The sequence below is a fragment of the Macrotis lagotis genome, chromosome 8, assembly GCF_037893015.1.
Source record: "Macrotis lagotis isolate mMagLag1 chromosome 8, bilby.v1.9.chrom.fasta, whole genome shotgun sequence".
In the NCBI taxonomy this organism is placed as follows: domain Eukaryota; kingdom Metazoa; phylum Chordata; class Mammalia; order Peramelemorphia; family Peramelidae; genus Macrotis; species Macrotis lagotis.
In genome coordinates this window covers 152112447-152136292 of record NC_133665.1, presented here as the reverse complement: position 1 = coordinate 152136292, position 23846 = coordinate 152112447, and the positions used below count along the sequence as shown (strand labels likewise).

The 23846-nt window shown below is 36.2% G+C and overlaps 1 protein-coding gene across 2 annotated transcripts in view; it reads left to right on the top strand.

The window, feature by feature from the left end:
- Positions 1–23846, top strand: part of LOC141494999 (contactin-4) — a 582571-nt gene that overhangs the window by 418080 nt on the left and 140645 nt on the right. For both annotated transcript variants that reach the window (XM_074196081.1, XM_074196080.1), the window contains one exon: positions 14421–14571. In XM_074196081.1, coding sequence (XP_074052182.1) covers positions 14421–14571 — 151 coding nt within the window. The remainder of the gene's footprint in view (positions 1–14420; positions 14572–23846) is intronic.

The window sequence follows — 23846 nt, the reverse complement described above, 5'->3', positions numbered from 1 at the left end:
CTACTGATAAATTCTGACCCTTTCCAAGCCTAAATACATGTGGGAAAACAAACCTTAATGGTGCATGACACTCCTCTTGCAGTGGAAAGGAGACCATTTTTGAATTGTGAACTCTGACTTGCTCTGTTTTTCATAATATCTCCCTATTAATCCCCATAGTAGCTGACCTTCTAGCAAAACTTTGGCCACGTGGCACAGATTTAATTTGGATACTTTTTGGATATCAGTTGAACAAACAAATGTAAACTTATAATATTAATGGGAACATTCTAAGCATCAGTGATGGTGAGGATGGAGGCTGTTATAAAGAGTTATAAAGACAAGTCCCTTGCCATTAAGAATCATGCAGTCTAATTGGGGAGGCAGCATTTATGCAGATTTCAGAAAGGCTGTGAACTTCTTAGTATCCTATTTGATTCTATTAGTTTATAAGGTACTTGAAAGCAGATACTAAATCATTTTATTTTTCTCCTCTTCTTTCTTCTCTTTTATTTGAAAGAGTGCTGAATTTATAATATTTATTTTTTGACTTTGAGTAAGTCACTCAACATTCTTGGGTCTCAGTTTGCTCCTTTGTTAAAAAAAATAATGTGGGGATTGGTCTTTGATGATCTCTAACTTTCTTTCTATCTCTAAATTCTGTGATACTATGATTCAATATTGCTTATCTCTAGCATTTAAAGCAATATCTCAACAGTCAATAAATACTTACTGAATTTCTCCAAAGTGAAGTTAGCAAATAGCAAAAGGTAATGTGCCAAGTGCCAAACAAATAGTAAAAAGTGCTAATGAGGGGGAGATTGATGTGCGATATGGTGTTCAAGGAAGGCTTCCTAGAACGTAAGATAGACCTTGAAGGATGGGGTAAAATGAGGAGAGAAGATGACAGAATGTACTCTGGTTAGAATGTTGAATTCATTGCCCCACAAAACTCAAGACTTAGTGTTTAATATAAAACCAGATCTTCATTAGGGGGTAATGAATAGATTACCTTAGCTGCAGTGAAGGGTAGAACATAAAATTAGAAAATTAGTTTTGGAGCTAGATTCTGGAATACAAAGAATGTTTCACCTGCCAGGCTAAGAATAAGAGATTTGGCATTATAATCTATTTCAGTTCTGAGTCCTTTCTCCCAAATAGCAAAAACATCAGCACAATAAAAAGCATATTTGAATATCTAAAATCATAATATCTAATCTCCCAAAATATGAACAATTGGGCCATTTAACTTTTGGAAAGTTCACAAATATTGGCTATGTTTGGACAGGCCTATACTATAATTATATCCAATATCACATGGATATAAATTCGCCCTGCTGGTGTTTTTCAAGGAGTAAAAGTCAGTATGTTGTAATTCTCAGAGGTGAAGCCAATAAGTGGTGATTACCTGTGTGAGTCACGAATAAGGCAGCTTTCAAATTGACCAAAGGGGGAAAAAATCTAATGTTTTAAAAGGTAACGTTAGCCTCTAATATTGATCATAATTGTGGATCCTCCAGAGCCATAAAGAAAATTTCCTCTAACTGGGAGGGGGGTGGGAAGGAATCCCCCAAGTCATGAATAAGAAATGCAATGATTAGGATGCATAAACTTGATAAGCTTTTACCTTAATCGTGTTTTATGCATTCAGTCTAGGTATTTAAATGTGCTTGTGACATATCCATGTTTGATGGATTGCAAATGCTTACCTCCTAAATAATTAACCCGGATGCTAGACTGAATTAGATCTGCAAATGGAATGCAGATATTTTCACCTTTAGGTCAGTCGTTTAGATCAAGTTTGGCCATTAGTAAAAGAGGTAGAAACCAGTGCTCCTTTGTGAGTTGGAACTAAGCTTTGGGAATTGATTGTTTATGTTTCTCTGTGGATATTGTATCCAAACCTTAGTCACAACATTGGTAGTTAGTAATAACTGAAGTTTATTTGAGCCAGAATTCTGATAGATATTGACTGAACTAACAAATCTGAAAACTGCTGATTAGACATATGTTTCATCATCGTCATCATCATCATCATCACCATCATTATCATCATCCTAACGATAGTGCTGTAATGATTCCAAAAAACTAGTATCCATTATCTCATTTATTTCTCAAACTAGTCCAATTAGATGAGCTCCACAGGTAATTTTTAATCCACAGATCAAGGATATTGTGGCCTAATGAGATAAAATAATTTGCCTTACATCATGAGTGGTGATTGCCTGCAATGTAATTTCTCTACTGACTGCCGATCAAGGGCTCTTGTCATTGCCCATTGCCCACAGATATAGGATATACTGTGTTCCCAACCAATGCTCCAATAGTCCAGAGGAGAGATTGATTTACTTGGATAAGTCTTTAGTATGATTTTATCTGCTGTTGCATGTGTCTACTGTGTATGAATGATTTTCAAAATATAAAAGTCAATACAGTAGGTTTGTGAGAGGTGAAGCTAGTGTTTGGTGACCATCTGAGTGATGAGTTAATCTTTAAGAGAGATTGTGAGTATACCTTCTAGAGATCCAGATAGCTGCCCATCCCTATTTGGACATCTTGCTCAGTTTTCGTCCAGATTTTACTAAAAATATTATGGATATATTTGGAAGAAGGAAAAGGAAAGAGTTCTACCTATTGAGCTAAAGACCTTCCTCTTGTTCCCTTGACATTGAGTTGATAGCAATGCAATTTAGACAAAATCTCTTAGTTATCCCTTTTTCTTATCAAGGCTCTGGTCCAACTTTATACCTATATAATCATTTGCTTTTAAAGTGTTACAATCAACTCATACCTACCATGCTCTTCTCCAATGTCCATTGAATGATCTTTAAATTCTGTTCCAAAAACTCAAAGACCCTCACCATATTTTGTCACGGGAAGGACATTGATGGTCATTAAAATCTGATTTTCCAAAGATAATTTAACCCATTCTCCTTTCCCTGTTTAATTTTGGGCATAACTTGCACAATGAAAGCAGTGTAAATGTGTAAAAGAGAAGGACTTAAACGGAACCTAAGAAAGATTCTCCTTTGCTTTGCCTACTGAACCCAGGCTAATATCTAATTTTATAATTCACTAATTAAATATAGAGGAGTTCTGATTGCAGTAAGATTCAAAGGACCCTAGGGAGCAGTTAGATATTCACTCAGGATGTGAATTTATGGGGTGCCTTTGTATAACCAAAGGAGACATGGGGACAGTAGTATATACTGTCCTCACCTCCACGAAGCCATCCTTAATGATCTATCAGAATAGGAATTGCCCATGCCGTTTTTGTAGTGGTCAGCTGACCCTAGAGTAAGTATTCAAAATACCGTGAAGTAATGGATGATACAATTAAAAATGAGTGCAAACTGGAACAATTATCTGGTTAGTTTGGCATTAGTTCAGATGATTGGTTTCCAAGTTACAAAAGCATCCAGATGAAACTCAAAGTTATTTCATCCAGACTTCGTTAAGTGCTTATCTACAAGGGAGGTAGATTTTTTGGTACCAATTGAACTGGATTATGAAAAATTTAAATCATTCGTAGTGTGGTCAGCCTTTAGCAAGAGGGCAACTTGCCTTCCTTAGCCTCCAAACCTTCCAGTTAAGTGCCCACATTACCAAAAAATGTAGGAGGCTGAATTAGAAACTAGAAATTATAGCCACTATCACACCAGGAGATTCCAATTATACTGAGGAACTAAAAGAATGGGAAACCTGAATTCATAAGCTTTTATCAGTGGTGATCAGGGTCATCATCAAATCTCTAAATACATATATATCTGAAGATGGATACAGCCTCAACTCCTTGGTAGTTAGAAAGGAAGGTACTCTTGAGTGATAAAAAGCATTGACTATATATGGGTATTTATCATATCACGTGGTTCAGTCCTTGAAAATGGAACCCACCAGCAGTGCCTGCCTCATAGCTTCAATTAACTTTTAAGCCAGTTATCCTTAAACATAAAATGCAGTTGCCTCCCCCTTCATTTTTCACCTCAATTCCTTGACTATATTGATGGACTCTGTGGTTTTATTACTTCCTCTTCACTCTAATCATAGTAAACAAATATGTTATTATTCATCTTAAAAGCATAATAGCAGGATTTGTCATAAAGAAATCATGCTTCAGGAAGACAGTATTGCCCAAGAATTCTCCTCTCTAGCTACAAACTTGGGGGAACTCAGTGGCAGTGTTACTCAATGAATTTCCATTTTCTTTTTAGAAATCTGGATTCTGGGACTTTTTTCCCCTCTCCAAAGGTCTAATATTACTCTGGAATTCTGATCATAAGTGTGAAAATTTATGCAGTTTGCACTATCTATTGCCCTAAGGCTAGTTCCTGGAGTTGAGAGAAGCTTATGTGCAAATGAGACCTCCCCAACTCTTTCAAGTACTTACATCTACTGAGATATTTCACTTTCTTGAGATTTCTTTGGAAAAGATACAAAAAGGTAGATCTTTTTATCTCATCCCTTTTTCATAGGCACAAAACAACTTGAGTCTGATGGAATTGGCAGGGTGAAAAGAAAGTCCATGAAATTTCCTTGATCACGGTAACTGAATTTCCACCATTAGAATTGATTACTTGAGGTCCTTAAAGTTTACATGTTATACACCCAACAGTTGCACTACTAAACACACTCCCCTGAGGAGATTAACAGATGGATAGAAAATTCCTCTACATAGCAAGATATTAATAGCAGAATATTTTTGTGGTAGCAAAGAATTGACTATAATGGGATACCCATTGATTGGGGGAATGATTGGACAAACTGTCATATATCAATTTATTACATGAAGGAAGAAATAATGAATAGAAAGAATTCAGAGACTATAATAAAAACTGAAATAGAAAGATGTAATCACACCCAAAAGAATAAGTCCAGTGACTTTAACAATGCAAATGAAAAGACCCCTAAGGAAACTGAACTCTGAATATTTGTAGTGATCATTATTACTACATCATGAAATATTCCTTCCTCTTGGTAGAAGGGTGGAAGAAAAATGTTGCATACATTGTCATACTGTATTAGTTGTATTTGCTAAACTGTTTTAAGGGAGACTTCAATGCTACACTTTTGTAAAATTTTAAAACTAAAAGGTCACATTGAATATGCATCAAATATAGCTTGGAAGACACATAAACACATTAGAGGGAATGATGGTAGCTAGCCAGAAGTGAAGGTCTATTGGGGAGTAGTACAAATTCAATGAAAACATAGGAACCAGGAAAGGAAAAAAAAGAATACTAAAAAGAAGAGATGAAAACTTAGCAAGGACCAATTTCACCTACCTCTTAGTGGATTTGCTGAGAGCAATCTTGTGTAAAGGTGAACTTCAGTCCAAACCCATACATATTATCACAAATAACAAATGGGCCATCTCTTTCAATGAGCTGTAACTGTATATGAAGAAGCTCAAACACGGTGCCCATTCAACTAGTTGCATGCACAATGAGTCAAGAAATGTGTCTGATGCTACATACCTATACTAACATCTCACTGACAGAGAAAAGTTTTGAATGAATGCACTATAGGTTTTATTTTTATTGTATAATGAGATAAAATGTGAGATAATAGCCTGTATGAGATTCTGAACTTTTAAAAGGCCATCTTATCCAGTAACTCTCAACTGTCTTCCCAATAAGATTTCTATAGACTAGAATATGATCACTGATTTGGAGCTGAGAGAGACCTTCAAGGTCATTTAGTCCAACAACCTCATTTTAGAGAGGATGCACCTGATGCCCAGAGGGGTGGAGTGATTTGTGTGATAACTAACCTGAAATAACTTGAGACAAATGCCATTCGTGTATGCTCCCCAATTGGGGTCGCCCTTCTAGATAAGGCTGAAGAATTGGTTTAAAGTCTTGTGCCTCACAGAAATCATTGCTGATTCACAGAACACTTATCTTCAAGAGTCCCCCTGTTGGCCACTTAGAGTAATTAACATCAAAGTGTGGCAAAGCATAACTTCGTTTATATAGCATAGTTTAATTAAATAAAAATAAGTGCTTGAGGATGGCATTAAAAGCTTTTCTCAGCTCACTGCTCCTGATCATTTTAATGAATGTAGACTGTAACATATTACCAACAAAGAATTGAACAAGGGGCATAAAATAAAGGATATCCTTGATGAAATGTATGATGGAAAAGGAGCCAGATTAGTCACACAGCCAGAATTGTATCTAAGGCAGAGCACCTGGAGCTTTTCCCCAGGGTATGAAAATTTAGAGAGAGTATTGTATGTCTTCAGCAGGTAAAAACAACTCCCAATTAGTAAGAAGAATTGGTTCAGATATGAAAATATAAAGTATATCTCTTCTTTCTCCTCCTATGCCTTGCATTCCTTAGTAGACTTCCAATAGCCCACCCATAGGAGCAGTTTTCATGACCTCTTTTTCCCTTTAATGAAATGATATAGAAGGGGCAGCTAGGTGGCATAGTGGATAAAGCACCAGCCCTGGAGTCAGGAGTACCTGAGTTCAAATCCGGTCTCAGACACTTAATAATTACCTAGCTTTGTGGCCTTGGGCAAGCCACTTAACCCCATTTGCCTTGCAAAAAACCTTAAAAAAAAGAAAGAAAGAAAGAAAGAAAGAAAGAAAGAAAGAAAGAAAGAAAGAAAGAAAGAAATGATATAGGGTGATCACCCCACCAATATCCACCAACTACTTATCCCAGTTTCAAAATGTACTGCTTATTATCATGCAACAAGAAAGCTGTTGATACAGTGTATAGAGTTCTAGAACCAACAAGATTTGGACTCAAACATATTAACTTTGTAACCTTGGGCAAGTTACTACACATCTGTGTACCTAAGTTTCTTCTACTAAACATTTGTTTGCCTCAGTTTCTTTGACTTTGAATTGGGGATAATTATAGCATCTCTCATGTTGTTGTCAAGATTAAATGAAATAGTATCTGTTAAAAAGCATTTGACATAGAGCCCTAGCACATAGAAGAAGACTATACATGTTATTCTCTTCACCTTCCCTTTCTGCTTGCCCCAAAATGCAGTGCAAATTAGGCATGGTGGATGGCAACCCTCTGACTCCATTGGTATTCATGCAACATAAGAATCTAGAGGAAAAGTCCCAGCATTTTGAACTTATTGGACATGAACAAAAGTCACAAAAGATGGGGAAACATGTCTGATTCTAGTTTTGAATCACCTAACAGAATACTACTCAGTGAGATCACAATTCCCTTGAAATAGCAATATATATTTATTTACAAAAGAACGTCAACAGTTATAACTCGGGCTTTAAAAATTGTCATTCATTCTTTCAAACTCAAAATCCTAGAGAAGTCCTTGCTTTGAGAAAATTTGGATACTACCCTCGGGAGGGAGGGTTGTTTGTGTGTGTATGTGTGTGTTGTGTGTGTGTGTTTGTGTGTGTGTGCTCATGTGCTTACAACCTATATGTACATGTTTAATTACAATACTTTAATAATGTTCTTCATGGCTGCTTTCTTGGGAACCTTGGGCAGACTTTTCTAGTCCCAGACTCTCTCAAAAATCAAACCATGAGAGCAATTATTGGTTCTCTGCCAAGATTCTCCCAGATCATGAACATCAGAGAGATGGCCATTCTCTGATGCTTCAATACAAACACCTCCAGAAAGGGTAGTAGATTTTCACATATAAGGGTTTCTCCATGTAGATTAAGTGGGGAGTTTATAGGATCCTTGGATAGTTGACTTTTTATCTATTTTTAAAGGCTTTTTCATTAATTATGATTACATTGTAATTTTTAATTATTAACCATTTTGTTAATATCTTAGTTCTGAAAACACTTTTTCCTTCTGTGAGAAGTTAGTATTCTCCTTCTCCTCCTCCTCCTTCCTCCTCCTCCTCCTCCTCCTTCTCCTTCTTCTTCATTAACTTTTCCAGCACTGAAAACATGCTATGCACACTGTAAAAATTTGTCTCCAAAATGTAATTGTGATTACTCATCACAAATTTGCTTTTTGTTCTTTTCAACTATAGCTTCCCATTGTGAAGCTTAGGGTCGATGATTTGAAGGGTGCACACTCAGAGTCCTGCAAAACCTGCCAGGGTGATTTGTCAAATCTCAATTGCTCGTATGAAGAAGTCCTAAATGGGATGTGGTTCATCCAGTTATGAAGCTTCTTTATCAAGAAATGGTGAACTTCCTGTCTTCTGTCTCCAGGAAACTTTGTTGTTGAGAGGCAGCATGGTGTAATGGGGGAATAAATCCCCACAACACAGACTCAGAAGTTCCAGGTTCAAATGTCAATTCTGCCACCTACTACTTGTCAAGTTACCTAATCTCCTTGTCCCTGAGCTAGCTCAGTCTGTAAAATGAGAGGATTCACTAGATAGGTCTCTTTTACTCTAAATCAGGCTGTTCAAATTGCTGTCATTGGGACAATTTTATGCCACCACCTATGGGTTTACTAAAGACTTTAGTAAACAAAGTGAGCTCTCACTAAAATTGCAAATCAAAATATATTATCTACTGCTTCAATAAAAACTTTTAAAAGTACGGTTGGAGAGCTCTGCTCTAAATCTATGATCCTGTCATCAGTGATCCTATTGCCCACACTTCTTAACTGTGAGACCATGGACAAGTCATTTAAACTCTTTGAGTGGATTTTCTCATCTGCAAAATAGAGATAATACACTTCACCAAAGTTGCTATGACAATTAAATGAGCATATACAGTACTTTGAAACCTTCATGCATTTAAATATATCTTGAAAATTCTTATCATTCAGATTTAATGGGGAGTCTTTCATAATTTTAGAGCTTAAAGAAACAATGTGATGGCATAAAAATAAAATACTACACCTGGGGCCTGAAAGATCTGAGTTCAAATTGACTTTAGATATTAGCTGCATAATCCCACATCATTAACCTCTATTTGACTTGGTTCTCTCATCCATAAAATAAGGATAATTATAATACTTCCTACCTTTCAGAATTGTTGTGAGGATAAAATGAGATAATGCAGCACTTTGCAAACCTTAAAGTACAATGTAAATGCTACCTATTATTAAATGCTAGTCATTAAAGGGACCTGAGAGATAATTTAATCCAAGAAAGTAATGCACAAAAGGAATATATGGCATACCCCTTTTGGTAAAGGAATTCTATAAAGATTTAAATCATATGGGGGAGGCTGGTGGTGCAGTGGATAGAGCACTGGCCCTGGAGTCAGGAGTACCTGAGTTCAAATTCAGCTTCAGACACTTAATTACCTAGTTGTGTGGCCTTGGGAAAGCCACTTAACCCCATTTGCCTTGCAAAATCAAAAACAAAAAAAACAAAAAATGTTTAAAAAGAATTAAATCATATCTAGAAAAGTTATTTTCCCTTCTCTGTGTTTGTTTTCAACAGATATAAAAAAATTGTTTTTAAAAGAGCAGACCTTTGTAATGTTCATTTTTCTTTGTTTCACATTCTAAGGAGTCTCTGATTTATGAATTATATTGGGACACAGTGCCAAATTTTTTTGAAATACAGGAAAATGAGGTCTTAGAGATATCATGAGATATCTGCCAAGAGATTAGTTCATCCATTCCAGAATCTTTTCCTACAAAAGGCCCTTGAATATCCATCTCTTTGAACACTATTCTCTTCATCTTTTTTTTTACCAAAATTGTTAACAACATTTCCCCAATCTTCCCACAGAATTAGTTTGTAAACTCAGGCATCTTTAAGATATTGATAGCAGTGGGCTTTGGTAAATTACACTTCAATATATAATACACAGAGATTTCTTTTTTAGAAACTGAGAGTAAATTTATCAAGCACAGAGGATTAAAATACAGTATGTGTTGACTACTTTGGGGAAATTTTAGCTCAAAGGCAATCAAACAAAATAACATTCTTACTTGGGGAATTAAATGCTAATACAGAAATCTTCAAAATCCATTTATATATTGAGAATATAAAGAGATATGTCTCAATGGGCAGATACCACATTCAAGGAAATGCCTCAAAGCCCCAAACCAACTATGGAGTAAAAGTGAGAAAGAGTGAAAAAGAATAGAAAGGTCTGTCCTAGGAGAAAAACAATGTCATAAGTAGATTTTGCCAAAGAATTTGGATACACTTCATGTTTTTGAAGGCCTCAAACTAGTCATGAGGTTAGAGATAACCAAGTGATTACTGTATAGCCCCAAATTTTTCAGTTTTATCTTGCTCTTTGTGATCCTGTAGGGGGTTTTGTTAGCAAAGATATTAGAGTGGTTTACCATTTCCTTCTCCAATGATTTGGATGAATGGAGATGTGACTTGCCCAAGGTGAATGTTTGAGGCCACCTATGAACTTGGTTCTTCTTGACATGAGGCCCAGCACTCTATCCTCCAAGCTTCCAATTCATTCAAATTACTATTTGATTTTTAAAAAAAAGAGACAAAGAGCACAAGAATATGTTCCCATAAGAAGCAACCTGATGATAGATAAAAGACAGATGTACATATAGGTAAATGGAGGCATATGAGTGTGTATGTGCATATGTGTATGAAGAGAGAGGGAGAGAAAACCTTCCATGCTTGGTGTTTTTATTTTTTGTTTGTTTAAGTACTAGTTGACTTGAATTAACTTGACTTATGACCAAGAAGTTAAGAGGATGCCCAGATCCAAGAGAGATAAAATAAAAATTCCAATCCCTATCCAATCCTATCCAAACTCAGAGTAGTTTTTGGTGTTCCACTTCCAGAAGGGAGAAGAGAAAGAATTAGGATAATGGATAGAGCTGAGGTGGCAAGATTTAGACTTGGTCTCTTCTCTATTTTTGTTCTTCCAACTATTATCTAGCCTGGACAAGATATGTATGTGTATGCTAAAGATAACTACCCCCCACACACACACACATAAACACATACCCTAACCTCTTAAAATAGCACTGAGTCAAAGGTCACAGAATTCCCTTTGTTCATCCTGTGGTATTACCACAGAAAAGGTGGAGTTAGAAAATGTTGCAGAACATATGATGGTGGCCAACACTTCACTACAATTCCCTCCTCTGATCTATTTGAACCATGTAGCTTGTACATGGGAACTGATTCATTCCAAGTTGAGCTACATCTATCAGTTTTGGAGGACACACACTGTACCATCTTGCTCAAGGCCATGAGCAACAAAACCCCAATTTTCCTATTATTAATAGAAAGATGTCTCTCTTTTTTTGGTGGTAGGGTTGTATTGTTGTATAGTGTATGTTTTTCATTGGCAACTTTCATTTATTTCATAGCATGCTCTCCCCATCATTCACTACCCAATGAACCTTCCCATATAATAAAGACTACAAATAAATTCTGCAAAGCCAACAGATATGTGTTAGAAAGTGCAGCATTCCACATCCCAGTCAGTGAGCTTTACCAGCTCCTTTGATCATGTCAGAACAGTTCACTAAAGAGTTAATTGGTGAACTTCTGGAAAGGGGAAAAGTAATTACAAAGGACCAGTCTGGTTACATTAAGACCTACTCGAGTTGGAGTCATCTCATTTCTTTTATTTGACAGGATTGTTGCACTAGCAAATGAGGATAATATTGTGAATATAGTTTACCTATATCCTGGCAAAACTTTTTGAGAAAATACCTCATGCTATTTTTGTTGGGAAGATGAAGATTCAGGGACTAGGTGAGAAGAAAGGTTCTTAACCTTTTTTTGAAACTCAGACTCCTCTAGCAGTCTGGTGAAGACAATGAATCCTTCTCAGAACAATTTTTTGGTTGCCTATGCTCATGATTGAAGGAAATGCAAATTTTGTAGTTCAAGGTTAGAGCTAATAATGATATAACTTTTCTCATTTCACTTTCACAAGCACCCAGAAATTTATTCATAGTTTCTTTGGAGGTCCATATGCATGAGAGTATTGGGTTTAAATGATTCCATAGCTGGTTAAATGATCAAGCTCAGACAATAGCTATTAATGGTTCAAGGTCACCATAGCAGCAGGTCTCCAGGAGATCCCCAGGGATCTGTCCTTGAGCTTGAGTAGTTTAATATTTTTTGTCAATGACTTGGGTAGAGGTAGAGATTTCACACTCATCAAATATTTGCAGAAAACTAAAAGAGATAACTAATTTCAGATGTTAGAGGCTGTATCTGTAACTTGACATGCTTAGAGTATGGCGTTGAATCCAAGAGTGATAGAGTCTTATATTTGACTATGAAAAAATGAAAAGCTTCATAAACATCTTATAAGGGAAGCATAGGTAAGTTTCAGTTATTCTGAAAAAAAAAGATCTGGTACTTTTAGTGAATTCTGTTTTATGACAGATCAACCAGCTAATGCAGTCTTGGTCTGCATTAGAGAGGCATTAACTTCTAGGAAAAGGAGGCATTGTCTCTTCTGCTCTATCTGCAGAACTCATCTAGAATAATATGTTACAGTTCATAAGGATATTGATAAGGTAGAGAATGTGCAGAAGAGAGCAACCAAGACAGCAAAGTACTAATAGTCCATGTCATGTGAGGACGGGTTGAAGGAACTGGACATATTTATTCTCAAAAAGAAAGATCTCAAGAGATACAGGATGATTGTCTTCAGCTATTTGAAAGTCTCTTATATGGAAGAGGATTTAGACTTTTCCTGTTTAACCTCAAGTAATAAGAACCTAAAGAAATAAGTGCAAATTTCAAGGAAAATTTAAGTTTGATGTTAGGAGAAACTTCTCAACAACTCAAACTGATCAAAGAGGGATGAGCACCTTGACAACGGGTGAAATCTCCCTCCTTGATGGTCTTGAAGTAAAGGTTGGTATTTGAGTATTTCTTTGCTATAGGGCTGTACTAGATGGTCATTGAAGTGTTTCCCATCACCTCTTCCATTCTGTGCTTCTGCCAATCAGTATCCCCCCCTTCTCCTAGGAAATATAGGAGGCATATTTTTCCCATCTCTCCTCCAAGACCAAGTTCAATGATTGTGATTACACAGTGTTCAGTTTAATTTTATTGTTCTTTCCATTTTGTTGTAATCATTGTGTTGATTATTGCTGAGGATTACTCACTTCATGCTATATCAGTTTATATTTCTTCATGTGGCTGAATTTTTCTTTTTTTTCTTTTTTCATTTCTTGTGTAATAATATTCCACTGAAGGCATGTCCTAAGTTGGTTTAGTCATTTTCTATTGAGGTGTCATAGTGGATAGAGCACCAGGCCTAGAGACAGGAGAACCTAAGTTCAAACCTATCTTCAGCCATTTGATACTTACTAGCTGTGTGATCCTGGGCAAGTCACTTAAACTTGTCTTGTAAAAAAAAAAGCAGTTAATGAATAAATATTTTCTAATCTAATAGCCAACTGATAGGTAGCATACTAAATAGATCTATGGATCGGAGTTCACCTGAGTCCTGCCTCATATATTTACTAGTTAAGTGACCCTGGACAAGTCACTAAACCTCAGTTACTTTGTTAGCACCTTCTTCTCAGTGTTGTTGTGACAATCAAATCAGATAAACTTGAGTTAAAGATTTTGGAAATCTTTTTAAATAGTGATTTAAGTGACTGTTGGGATAACTATATTACTGGGGGTTTTTGATACTTTCCTCAAAAACATGTTGTAATGAATGAAATATTATAGTACATGGAATCTTTCTTTGTATCCTTCACATGCTTTGGATTTAGTCCCAGATGTAGGATTTCTACATCAAAGTTTATATACATTTTAGTCACTTTTCACATGAAACCAAATTAGAAAGCTGTCTGCCATGTTACCTATTTCTTCATCAAGAAGGAAAAGAGTGATCATTTCTGATGGATTTCAGACTTCTCTTGCTAGAGTATAAGCTAATTTGTTGGTCTGTTTGTTTTTGGTATGAAACAATATTTTTTAAAGTAACAGAACGCTCAGTGACAAAATGGCTTCTATTGATACAAGCCAATGACTCTCCTATAATTTGCTATCTTAAAGAATTATCTGGGACACTACACAATTAAATGACTTAGCCAGTATGTTTCAGAGGTGGAATTTGAACCTAAATCTTCCTGAATTTAAAATGAACTATCCCACGATGCAAGGGAAAAAATATTGTCTCTAGAGTCAAAGTGCTTGAGTTCTAAGCCTGCCTTTAAAGTTGACTTGTATATCCACAACAGTTCCCTAAGTGTCTGTCCTGAGTGTCATGGCACCTGAGTTTCTTTCTAGTTCAATATCTATTACCCCGTGATCACCATATAATATGTCAAGTCAACTTTCTGACATTATCAGTGTGACATGAGTCTTCCAGACAAAAATAACTGATTCAATCATCCACATAGTTTTCAAGTATAGCCCATTCTAAAGACAAGGCCAATATTTTTTTCTACTTTAAATATCAAAGCCCTAATTCCCATCCATGATGGAGGTGCCCACTTCTTCTGATAGTCAAGGCTATGAAAGAATGAAAGATATAAAGTTTGTTTTATTTTGTTGACCATTTTGTCAGCAGCAGATTATTCCTCAATTGAGTTGCTACATTCTCTTTCAGCTTTGGGTCCAGATTTCTCCAGAACCCTGTTGAAAAGGATGACCCTTGTTAAAGTGGGAGGCGAAGTTGTCATTGAGTGTAAACCAAAGGCTTCCCCGCGGCCTGTCTATACGTGGAAAAAAGGGAAGGAGATCGTGAGAGAAAATGAACGGTAATGTCCAAAAAGTCTTTTGAAAAGAAAAGTTTAGTTAGAAATGAAGTACTTTCTGACTCAAATGAAGCCACAAACTATAGTAGCAGATATTTAAAATGGAAGAATAAATTGATAAAACTGACTTAAAAGTAAGGTTTCTTAACATTTTTTTCCTGACCATAGACTCCTTTGTAAGTCTGGCCAAGACTATGAATCCCTTCTCAGAATAATATTTTTAAATTTATAGAATAAAATGCATAGTATTACAAATGAAATAAATTATACAATGAAAATATAGATGATTTTTTTCCCATTCAAGTTTTTGCGAATCCTGAAATCTAACTTATGAACTTCTTGAAGGTCTACAGACCTCAGGATAATAGAGTAAGACAGCTGGGTGCAATGTGAAGGATGCAAGATTTGGATTCAGAGAATATGGGTTGGAATGCTGTGTCTACCAAATTACATGGACAAATCATTCAACATTAATCATTGATCAGCTTCAGTTTCCTGATCTGTAAAATGAAAGAGTTGGAAAATACAATCTCTCTAAGAGAACCTTTTGGATCTACTTCTATGATCTTAAAATCAGTCTTTTCCAACCCAAATAGCCCTGAGCACTATCTAAATAGAGGTCCTCCCTGAACCATAGGTAGAGCACAGCTCAAGAGGTAGATTTCCAAAGCTCAGAAAAAAGAAAAGAGGCAGGGGAAGAGGAGAAGGAAGTGGAGGAGGAAGAATTAAAGAATTTCTTGAAAAGGAAAATGCATCAGATTTTTTTAAGGAAATGAGCTGGAGGTTTTTTGAAGTTTTAAGATTTTAAGAAATAATGAATTTTTCTAATAAAATTCTTGTAAATGGCGAAACGCTACAATGTTCCATTGGCAATCTATCAGAAAGACATAATCTCTCTTTCTCCCTCCCTCCCTCTCACTCTCTCCCCCTTCCTCACCCTCTCCCCCACCTATATCTTTAAGGGATATAGTTCTATGTTCTAAGATATGTGAAAAAATGTAATATATTTTCTTCCTCATACAAAAGTTTATAATACAGCCTATTTTCCACAAGTATCTTTCTTTTTGTAGATTACACTTAGAATTTGGGTTTATATATGTATAACATATAATGCAAATGGTATAATGGGCATGAATGAACCAAATGGCAGGTATTTGTAGAACCTTTTCTTTAGCTGTCATCCCTGCAAATTATCCCATACCCTCTTTTTGCAAACTACTCAATTAGTCTGTCTGAAAATGGCAATTATTTCTGCGTCTGTATTTGTCACAGGTAAGACAGCACTTACCATCTGGATACATAATGATTTTTAATAGATACAAAAGGTCAAGTCCTCAAGGATTCATTGGGGAAGTCTGTAAAAATGTATACATACCCTTTATGCCCACAACTCATTGGATTTGCATATGCAAATTGGATAATTGCCTGTAATTTTGTTGTCCTTATTAATGGTTTCTGCAAACAAATCTGACATAGTTTATAGTTGGTGTATTCATACATATATTAAATTCAGAGTATGTAGTCCTCCTTGATTTGTGGTAGACGAGAGAAGAAATATAAATATATGAACTTGGGATGGTCTACTCTAATCAAAGCCTCAGTCAAACCTAGGGGGCCTGGCTATCCGCATTATCTTGCAGCTTCTGAATTCAATCTCAAACCATAATATAGATGAATTCCTATAATATAATCATTAGTTGTCCTTTGAAATATCCTGTATTAATTCCATGGAATAGTTTGTTAGGTGAATTTAATTGTTTGCTACCTCAATTTGACTTCCTAAAGTGTTTTATTTAGTAAGTCTCTGTATTTGAGCAGTGATGGATCATGAATATAGAACCGCTATCTGTCAGGAAATCATGGGTTCAAGTCCCAACTCTGAACCCTATTGACTGTGTGACCCTGGGCAAGTAAGTTGCTTCAGGGTCTTAATCAACTCAAATAGTATCTATTGCAGAATAGTTGCAAACTTGTATTAGTAGAAGGAGCTGTTTCCTTTTGAAAGTTCCTTATACTGATTTTTTAAAAAATTATTCAGTCCCCCCTCCCTCCCCCCAGTGCTGTGTGGGAGAGGATTGTACAACCTGTATGTAGTCAGTCTCCATATACCTTTCTATACTACTTCCTGTAGAAGAGAATAATGTGTTTCCACTCAACATTCTGATTACAAAATTCATAATATTACTGCAAAATTGAAGCAGTTCTCCATTTCTACCGTACCTCCTACAATCCATCAGCTGCATCTTCAGTATCATTAGACCAGTCCCTCCTTGTTAGTAACTTATTCTCAACAATAAAGCATCTCAACTATCAATCCCTCTCCTTCCTAACTAAAAGAATCTTAAACATTCAGGGCTGAAACAGATGAGACAAAGGGAAGGAAGTAATATTGTTGTTGCCATCATTGCCATTATCATTGATCTCAGGGGAATGAAAATCTTTCTACCTGTTTAAAGAAAAATGATGTAAAAAATGAGACAAGGCATTTATAAAAACTCTCCTGAAGGAGGAGGAGGAGAAGCTAGTATTTATATAAGATTTTATGTTTAACTAAACCCTTTATAAATACTATATTATTTAGGCCTTATAGCAACCCTGAGAGATAGATGTTTTTCTTAATCTTTATTTTATAGTTCAGGAAACTAAGGCATACAGAGTTTAAGTGACTTGCCCAGTATCACATAAATATTAAATGTGTGAGACTGGATTTGAACTTTAGTCTTTACTCCACACCCAATGCTATATATCCCCTGCACTACCTGCCTTTAAAATAAATAAAAAATGTTGACAACTAGTATTTGTGGAGACTCAAAAGACCTGAGAAAGATTAACCTGGGGAAAAAAAATTGTCTAAGACCATGGAAAATTAAATTTAGTTTGGGGGCAGCCATGTCAGCAGTTCAGAGGCATGGTATATTTCAAAATCCAAAAGTCTATTTCTATCATTTTATATTCATATCTATTCATATTTTCAGTATCACTAAAGCACAAAATATCTGCATAAGGGCTAAATATTATGGAATTTTTTTTCTTCTACCTCTGAAATTGATTTTTAAGAAGAAAAATGATGTTTTGGAAACCTCTGAATGTGCTCTTCCTTGCTAATAACCTTCTTAAAACATGTTACCCAGAACTAAATATGATATTCTTATATCCCATTTATCATAGGAGTAACCAGTCATGACCATTTTAGCAGGACAAGCTTACTCTAAGCATGGGATGCAAGGATAGGCACCATGAACTAGTGGATAATGTACTAGATTTGGAGTTAGGAATATCCAGCTTTAAGTCCTTCCTCCAACACATACTGTTTGTGTGAACTTGGCCGAGTCATTTTGGATGAATATTGTAGATAGATGAGAGTTTCTTAGCTACACTGACAAAGTGATCTTGATAAATTGTTTTTTCCTTACCTTATCCTGGCCTAATTTCTGTTTCTCCAATGCAATTGTTCCATATCTTTGCCTTTAGACAGACTGCTAATCCATAATGCTCTGCACCTTCATCTCCTCCTTTAGGTTCTCTGACTTCCTCCAAAAGGAAAGTCAAATTCTGATTTCATCAGGAAGTCTTCCCCCCTAGTGACTTTTCTCAAGTTCCTTTCCAGTAAATCTGTTTTTCTCCTGTATATACCTTGGTTTTGAAATGTTATTTCTTCATTCAAATATAAGATCCATGAGGACAAGGATTATTTTTGCCTTTCTTTGTAACCTTAGCTCTTAGCAAATTTCCTGAAATATAGTAACAATAAATAGTTGCTTGCTGATTGATTGATCATGGATCAGTTAATGAACTTCTCTAGGTCTCAAGTAATTCTCTAAGATGATTAAATATAGAAAATACTATAAATTGAAAAAAAAGAATTGTGTTTAGGCAATTTTCATTTTGGTTAATAATGCTGGAGAAATGAATGAGAGTTTATTCTATTTGACCTTAGTATAGCTACAGATTTATATAGAATTTTGTAATTCTTTTTTTTAAATTTTTTTTGTTAAGGCAATGGGGTTAGGTGACTTACCCAAGGTCACACAGCCAGATAATTATTAAGTGTCTGAGGCTGGATTTGACCTCAGGTAACTTCTGACTCCGGGGCCAGTGTTCTATTCACTGCACCACCTAGCTGCCCCTGAATTTTTGTAATTCTTAATGATATTCAAGTGGCACATGAATAGAGTATCAAACCTGAAATCACTTACTCAAACATTATTAGCTGTGTGACCCAGGATAAGTCACTTAATACTGTTTGCCTCAGTTTCCTCATCTGTAAAATGAGCCAGAGAAAGAAATGACCTACCAGGCCAGTATTTTTTGCCCAAAGGTGAACATGACTGGAAAGTGACTGAACAACAATGTAGTTTAGATGACATTTTTACATATCTCAAATGTCCTGGGAGGTAGGTATTGGACTGATGATATTCATTCAGCACACATTTCTAAGATCTTGTGTATAAGACAATATGTAAAGTACTGAGGATTAAAAAATTAAATAAATACCTCCCTTTCAAGAGATATGGGAAGAGGGATCTTATAATATTTGCACATCTGTATAAATTTGAGATGATCTGAAGAGGGAGAGAGCCAGCTTCCAGACAGAGCTAATATTTTTATTGAACCTTGAAGGAAGGTGAGGATAGGAGGAGGTAGAATGAGGAGGAGGGAGGCAGAAAGATGAGAGGGAGGATATTGAGTTCAGGATATAGTGAGCGAGATCATTTGGGCTGTATCTTAGTCCATGTGAGAAGCAAAGAGGAATCAGGTAGAAAGATAGGTTAGAGTCAGACAGCAAAGGGCTTTAGGCTCCAGGCTAAGGAGTCTGTGTTTTATTCACTGAAGATTTTTCAAGCAGGGGAATGACATGGTCAGACTTTGGCTTTAAGAAGATTATTTTGCCCCCCCCCCCACATAAAGGATGGATCAGAGAAGGGAGAAACTGGAAGCAGGATTAAGGGATAACACCCTAATGTAACTGTAATTTATTAATAGAAGCTAAATTTAGCCACTTCCTGTTTCTGAAAAGAAATTCAGAGATATAAATAGCGTTTAATTTGGAAGAGATTTCAATATAATTATATTTTCCAGCCCTCTCAGCCTAAGAAACTCAGGTCAAGTTTCAGGTCATGGGATCAATTTTGAAAATACAATATTTTAAAAAAAGAAAACATTCTTATTCCTAGGACTTTGTGACCGAACTGAAATCTATATTTTTTTGAGGTTTGTCTGGCATCACCAACAGCATAATCAGATTTCATCTGACACACTGTGAGGAGATCATTTCATCTCAAAGGGGAATAAAAATCACATTCATGTGTCAGTTGTCTGGGATGCAGTGAGTTTTGCTTTGGAAATACAATTGTATTGTATCATTAATTTGAATCTCTTCCCAAAGGCTTAGTTCAAAGTGTCTATGGAACAGAAAGGTAGAATCTGGGCTCTGGGCTACCAAGGCCTGCATTACATAGAATCCTGGTCTAGATACCACTGTGGTCTGGGAGGCAATAGAAACGTGATGCCCAGCAGGTCCATGCTGGGGTGGAAAGAAGGTGCATTGCTTCAGGCCTCCTGCTTTCCTTCTAGAGGCAGAGTGACTCTAGATGTGAGGTTTAATGAGAAACCTGCCCTCAGGACATCTCTTACTATTGCTGGAGAGCTGAACAAGGATGTTATTAGGAATTCTGCCCTGGGGAACAATTATGTTATTGCAATAATTAGAGGCAGTTCATCTCCATAATAATGGAAATCCTGCCTGGGAGGCAAAGCAACATCAAGGAAATGCTAGTATCACTGCTCTGGATATAAATCTGTTACCATGTACATTGGTAGTATGCTATCATTTTAATTTTCCATGTTCTACACTGGGGGAGGAAAGACAACAGTTACAGGAACTCTCCAACTTTGCATCTACAACTTTCTACAGTGTGCCAGCTCTCAATGCATATCCTGTTGTGTTGGATGAAGAATTGCATCTGGGTCTGGGAAATGTGAATGAATAATTGGATGGATGGATGGATGGATGGATGGATAGATGGATGGATGAGAGGGGGAAAGGAATGAGGATTTATTAAGTACTTAGAATGTACCAAATTTGGGGCTAGATGTTTTACAGATGTTATCACATTGTAAACAACCCTACGAAGTGAGTATTATTATTATTATTATCTCCATTTTATAACTGAGGAAACTGAGGCAGACAGATGAAAAAAACCACCCTTTAGCAAATGCTAGAGAACTGTATAAGGATGTCATTAGAAATTATACCCTGGGGAGCAATTATATCATTGCAATAATTAGAGGCAGTTCATCTCTGTGACGGCTAATGCATTAAGCTTTGGGATACAGATATCAAAAGCAAGACAGTCCTTGTCTTCCTGGAGCATATTTTGTAATAGCCAAGGCTATGTGTGTTTGTGTGTGTATGCACATAAACATTTACATACATAGAAGAGCATCAACTGGAAGGGAGCATTGGTCTAATAGAGATGGGAAGTGAATTTGTAGGGTATTCAGTTTACATAGATTTCCAAAAAAAAATGGTATATGTTGTTTTTATTAAAATATCTAGAGAAAGAAATGGAAGGGGGAAAAGAGTAGGGTCGAGAGGAATATGATCTGGATGAACAACTGGCTAGGATATTGAGATGGGAGGGGGGTTTTGTCTGGGGCCATCTATATATGATAGACTAATCCTGTCTCTGATGCATGCCAACATTTGCCAACTTTATAATATGAACTGGTCTGAGTCTTAATTTCCTCCTCATCTGTAAAATAGGAATAATACTATATTTCATATTTGTCTCAGAGGGTTTTGTGAGATTCAAATTCAATAATGGATATAAAATACTTTGTAAAAATTACTCCACAGAGTCTTTAGCAAAACTTAAAACCAAGCGTGTAACTATCCATTGTGGAGGAAGAGGAAGAGGAGGAAGTGAAGGAGGAGGTGGGTAATGAGGAAGATGAGTACAGCCTCAGCTCAAGCTTAGCCTGGAAGTAGTATTTCTTAGCAATAATTATTTGGTTCTGATCTTGGATCCACAGTGAAGGATCTAGGGAAGAACATGAGGTTTTAGGTTCAGAACTAAAAGGAAGCTTCTTAATGTTATTTAGTCATTTATGTCCAACTCTCTGTGATCCCTTTGGAGTTTTCTTGGCAGATACTGCAGTGGTTTGTGATTTTCTTCTCCAGCTCATGTTACAGAGGAGAAAACTGAAGCAAATGGGGTAAAGACTGGCCCAGGGTCATACAGCTAGTAAGTGTCTGAGGTCATAGTTGATCTCAGGAAGAGGATTCTTCTTCATTCCATTCACTACACCACCTAGCTGCCTGACAGTTTTCTAGTCCCTTTCTTTAGGACCTTCCTGAACATCCTCTCAATTTAAATTTTCTACCAGATTCATCATCAGAAAATATATTTCCATCATGTTACTACTTCCTTATTCAAATATTTCTAGTAACTCCTTACTGCCCAGAAAATAACAACAAAGGAATAAAGCCAAGCTGACCTTCATGAGTTGACGCAGTCCTATCTTTCCAACCTTATCTCTCCCAGCCCCCAAAGGAATCCTGTACTCCAATGGGCCATCTAGCTGCCCCTAAGGGCTAGAATGAAGGTGCTTTAACTAGAATCTCCAGAAAAAGACCATTCTTCTCTTACAAGCCTTCCCTGGGCTACTCATTCCTTGTCAAAATATTTTTGTTTATGTATAAGAATTCTACATAAGCACCCATCACCTTAGCATCTGGGCTTTTTCAGGGAAATATAAAAACATACCAATAGCAAACCCTACCCTCTCTGGCTGAGACCTAAAACAGCATACAAAACGGCAGCCAAATTTCTCTCTCCTTGTCAAATGAGTCTCTACAATTAGTTTAAGTTCTGACAAGTTTCTGGAAATAAGGTTTGCTGAACCGCCTTCTTTGCATCTTAAAGTCAGATTTTCCCTTTGCTCAGTTTTTTTCTCTTTCTTTTTTTTTGGGGGGGGGGGAGGGAGACCCTGTTTCAGTCTTTCATTGCTTAGACATTATGGTTCCCTCTGCTATGTTTTTGTCCTTTCATAACATTAGCACAGACAATCTGATGCAGAGTGAATGAAGAGAGGACATCATATATATGTAATATAGATATATAGATGATATAGATTAGATATAGATATAGATGATATAGATATAGATATAGATATAGATATAGATATAGATATAGATATAGATATAGATATAGATATAGATATAGATATAGATATTTAGATATATGTTGCTATTTTGTTAAGTTGTGTCTAACTCTCCATGACCCCACTTGGGGTTTTCTTGGAAATGCTAGAGTGGTTTGCCATTTCCTTCTCTAAGGTACTGAGGCAAACAGGGTTGAGTGACTTGCCACTGTCACATAGCTATTAAGTGCCTGAAGACAGATTTGAACTCAATCCTCTTTAATCCAGGGCTAGAGCTTTAACCATTGTGCTGCCCAGCTTAATAGATGATTGATAGATGGATGGATGGATGAATGGATGGAGAGACAAAGAGAGAGATAAACATATAAATATATCTATTTACTTATCTACTTTATACTTACATATTCATATATATATATATATATATATATATATATATATATATATATATATAAAATATGTCTCCAGATATCTCCTCAACAAGCTCCTCGAAGACAGAAATCATTTAGCTCTTTTCTTTGTATTTCTAGCTCACAGTTTGGCATAGTTTAATATAGACTTGAAAGTGTATTTGAGGCACCAGAAAACACAAGTGATTGAACACTCATGAGCAAAGCAAAACAGAACCAATCAAGAAAGATTGACTAGAGTTGGATCATTTAAGCCAAAATTTGAAGGAAGTGATGGAAGGTAGTAAAAGTGAAGGGTCAGGGAATAATACAAATATTGACATGTCTATAGGGTGGGCAAGGCTTAATCCACATTTAATAGAATTATTGGAGCAGGACTTCTAGTAGGAAAAATAACAAAATTCAAATGTCAAGGAAGTGTTGGGGTTGTTTGAAGGACCATTGAGAGTTTGGAACTGATAATGTTGGATAGTAAGGGATACTAATGGTCTAGGAGCAGAGCATGAACTTTCCAAGAACATTGTTTAAGGAATCGATGAATCCTTAAGGAATCGATGAATCCTACAAGTACACTAGAGAATGAGGAAGAGATGAAGTATGCCACAATTGTAGTTCTCTTAGTAAAGAGCTGCATGTAAAACTCAGGAAAAAAATAAATTTGGAAATATCTCATCAGAACCACTGTTCTGAAAAAAAAAACAA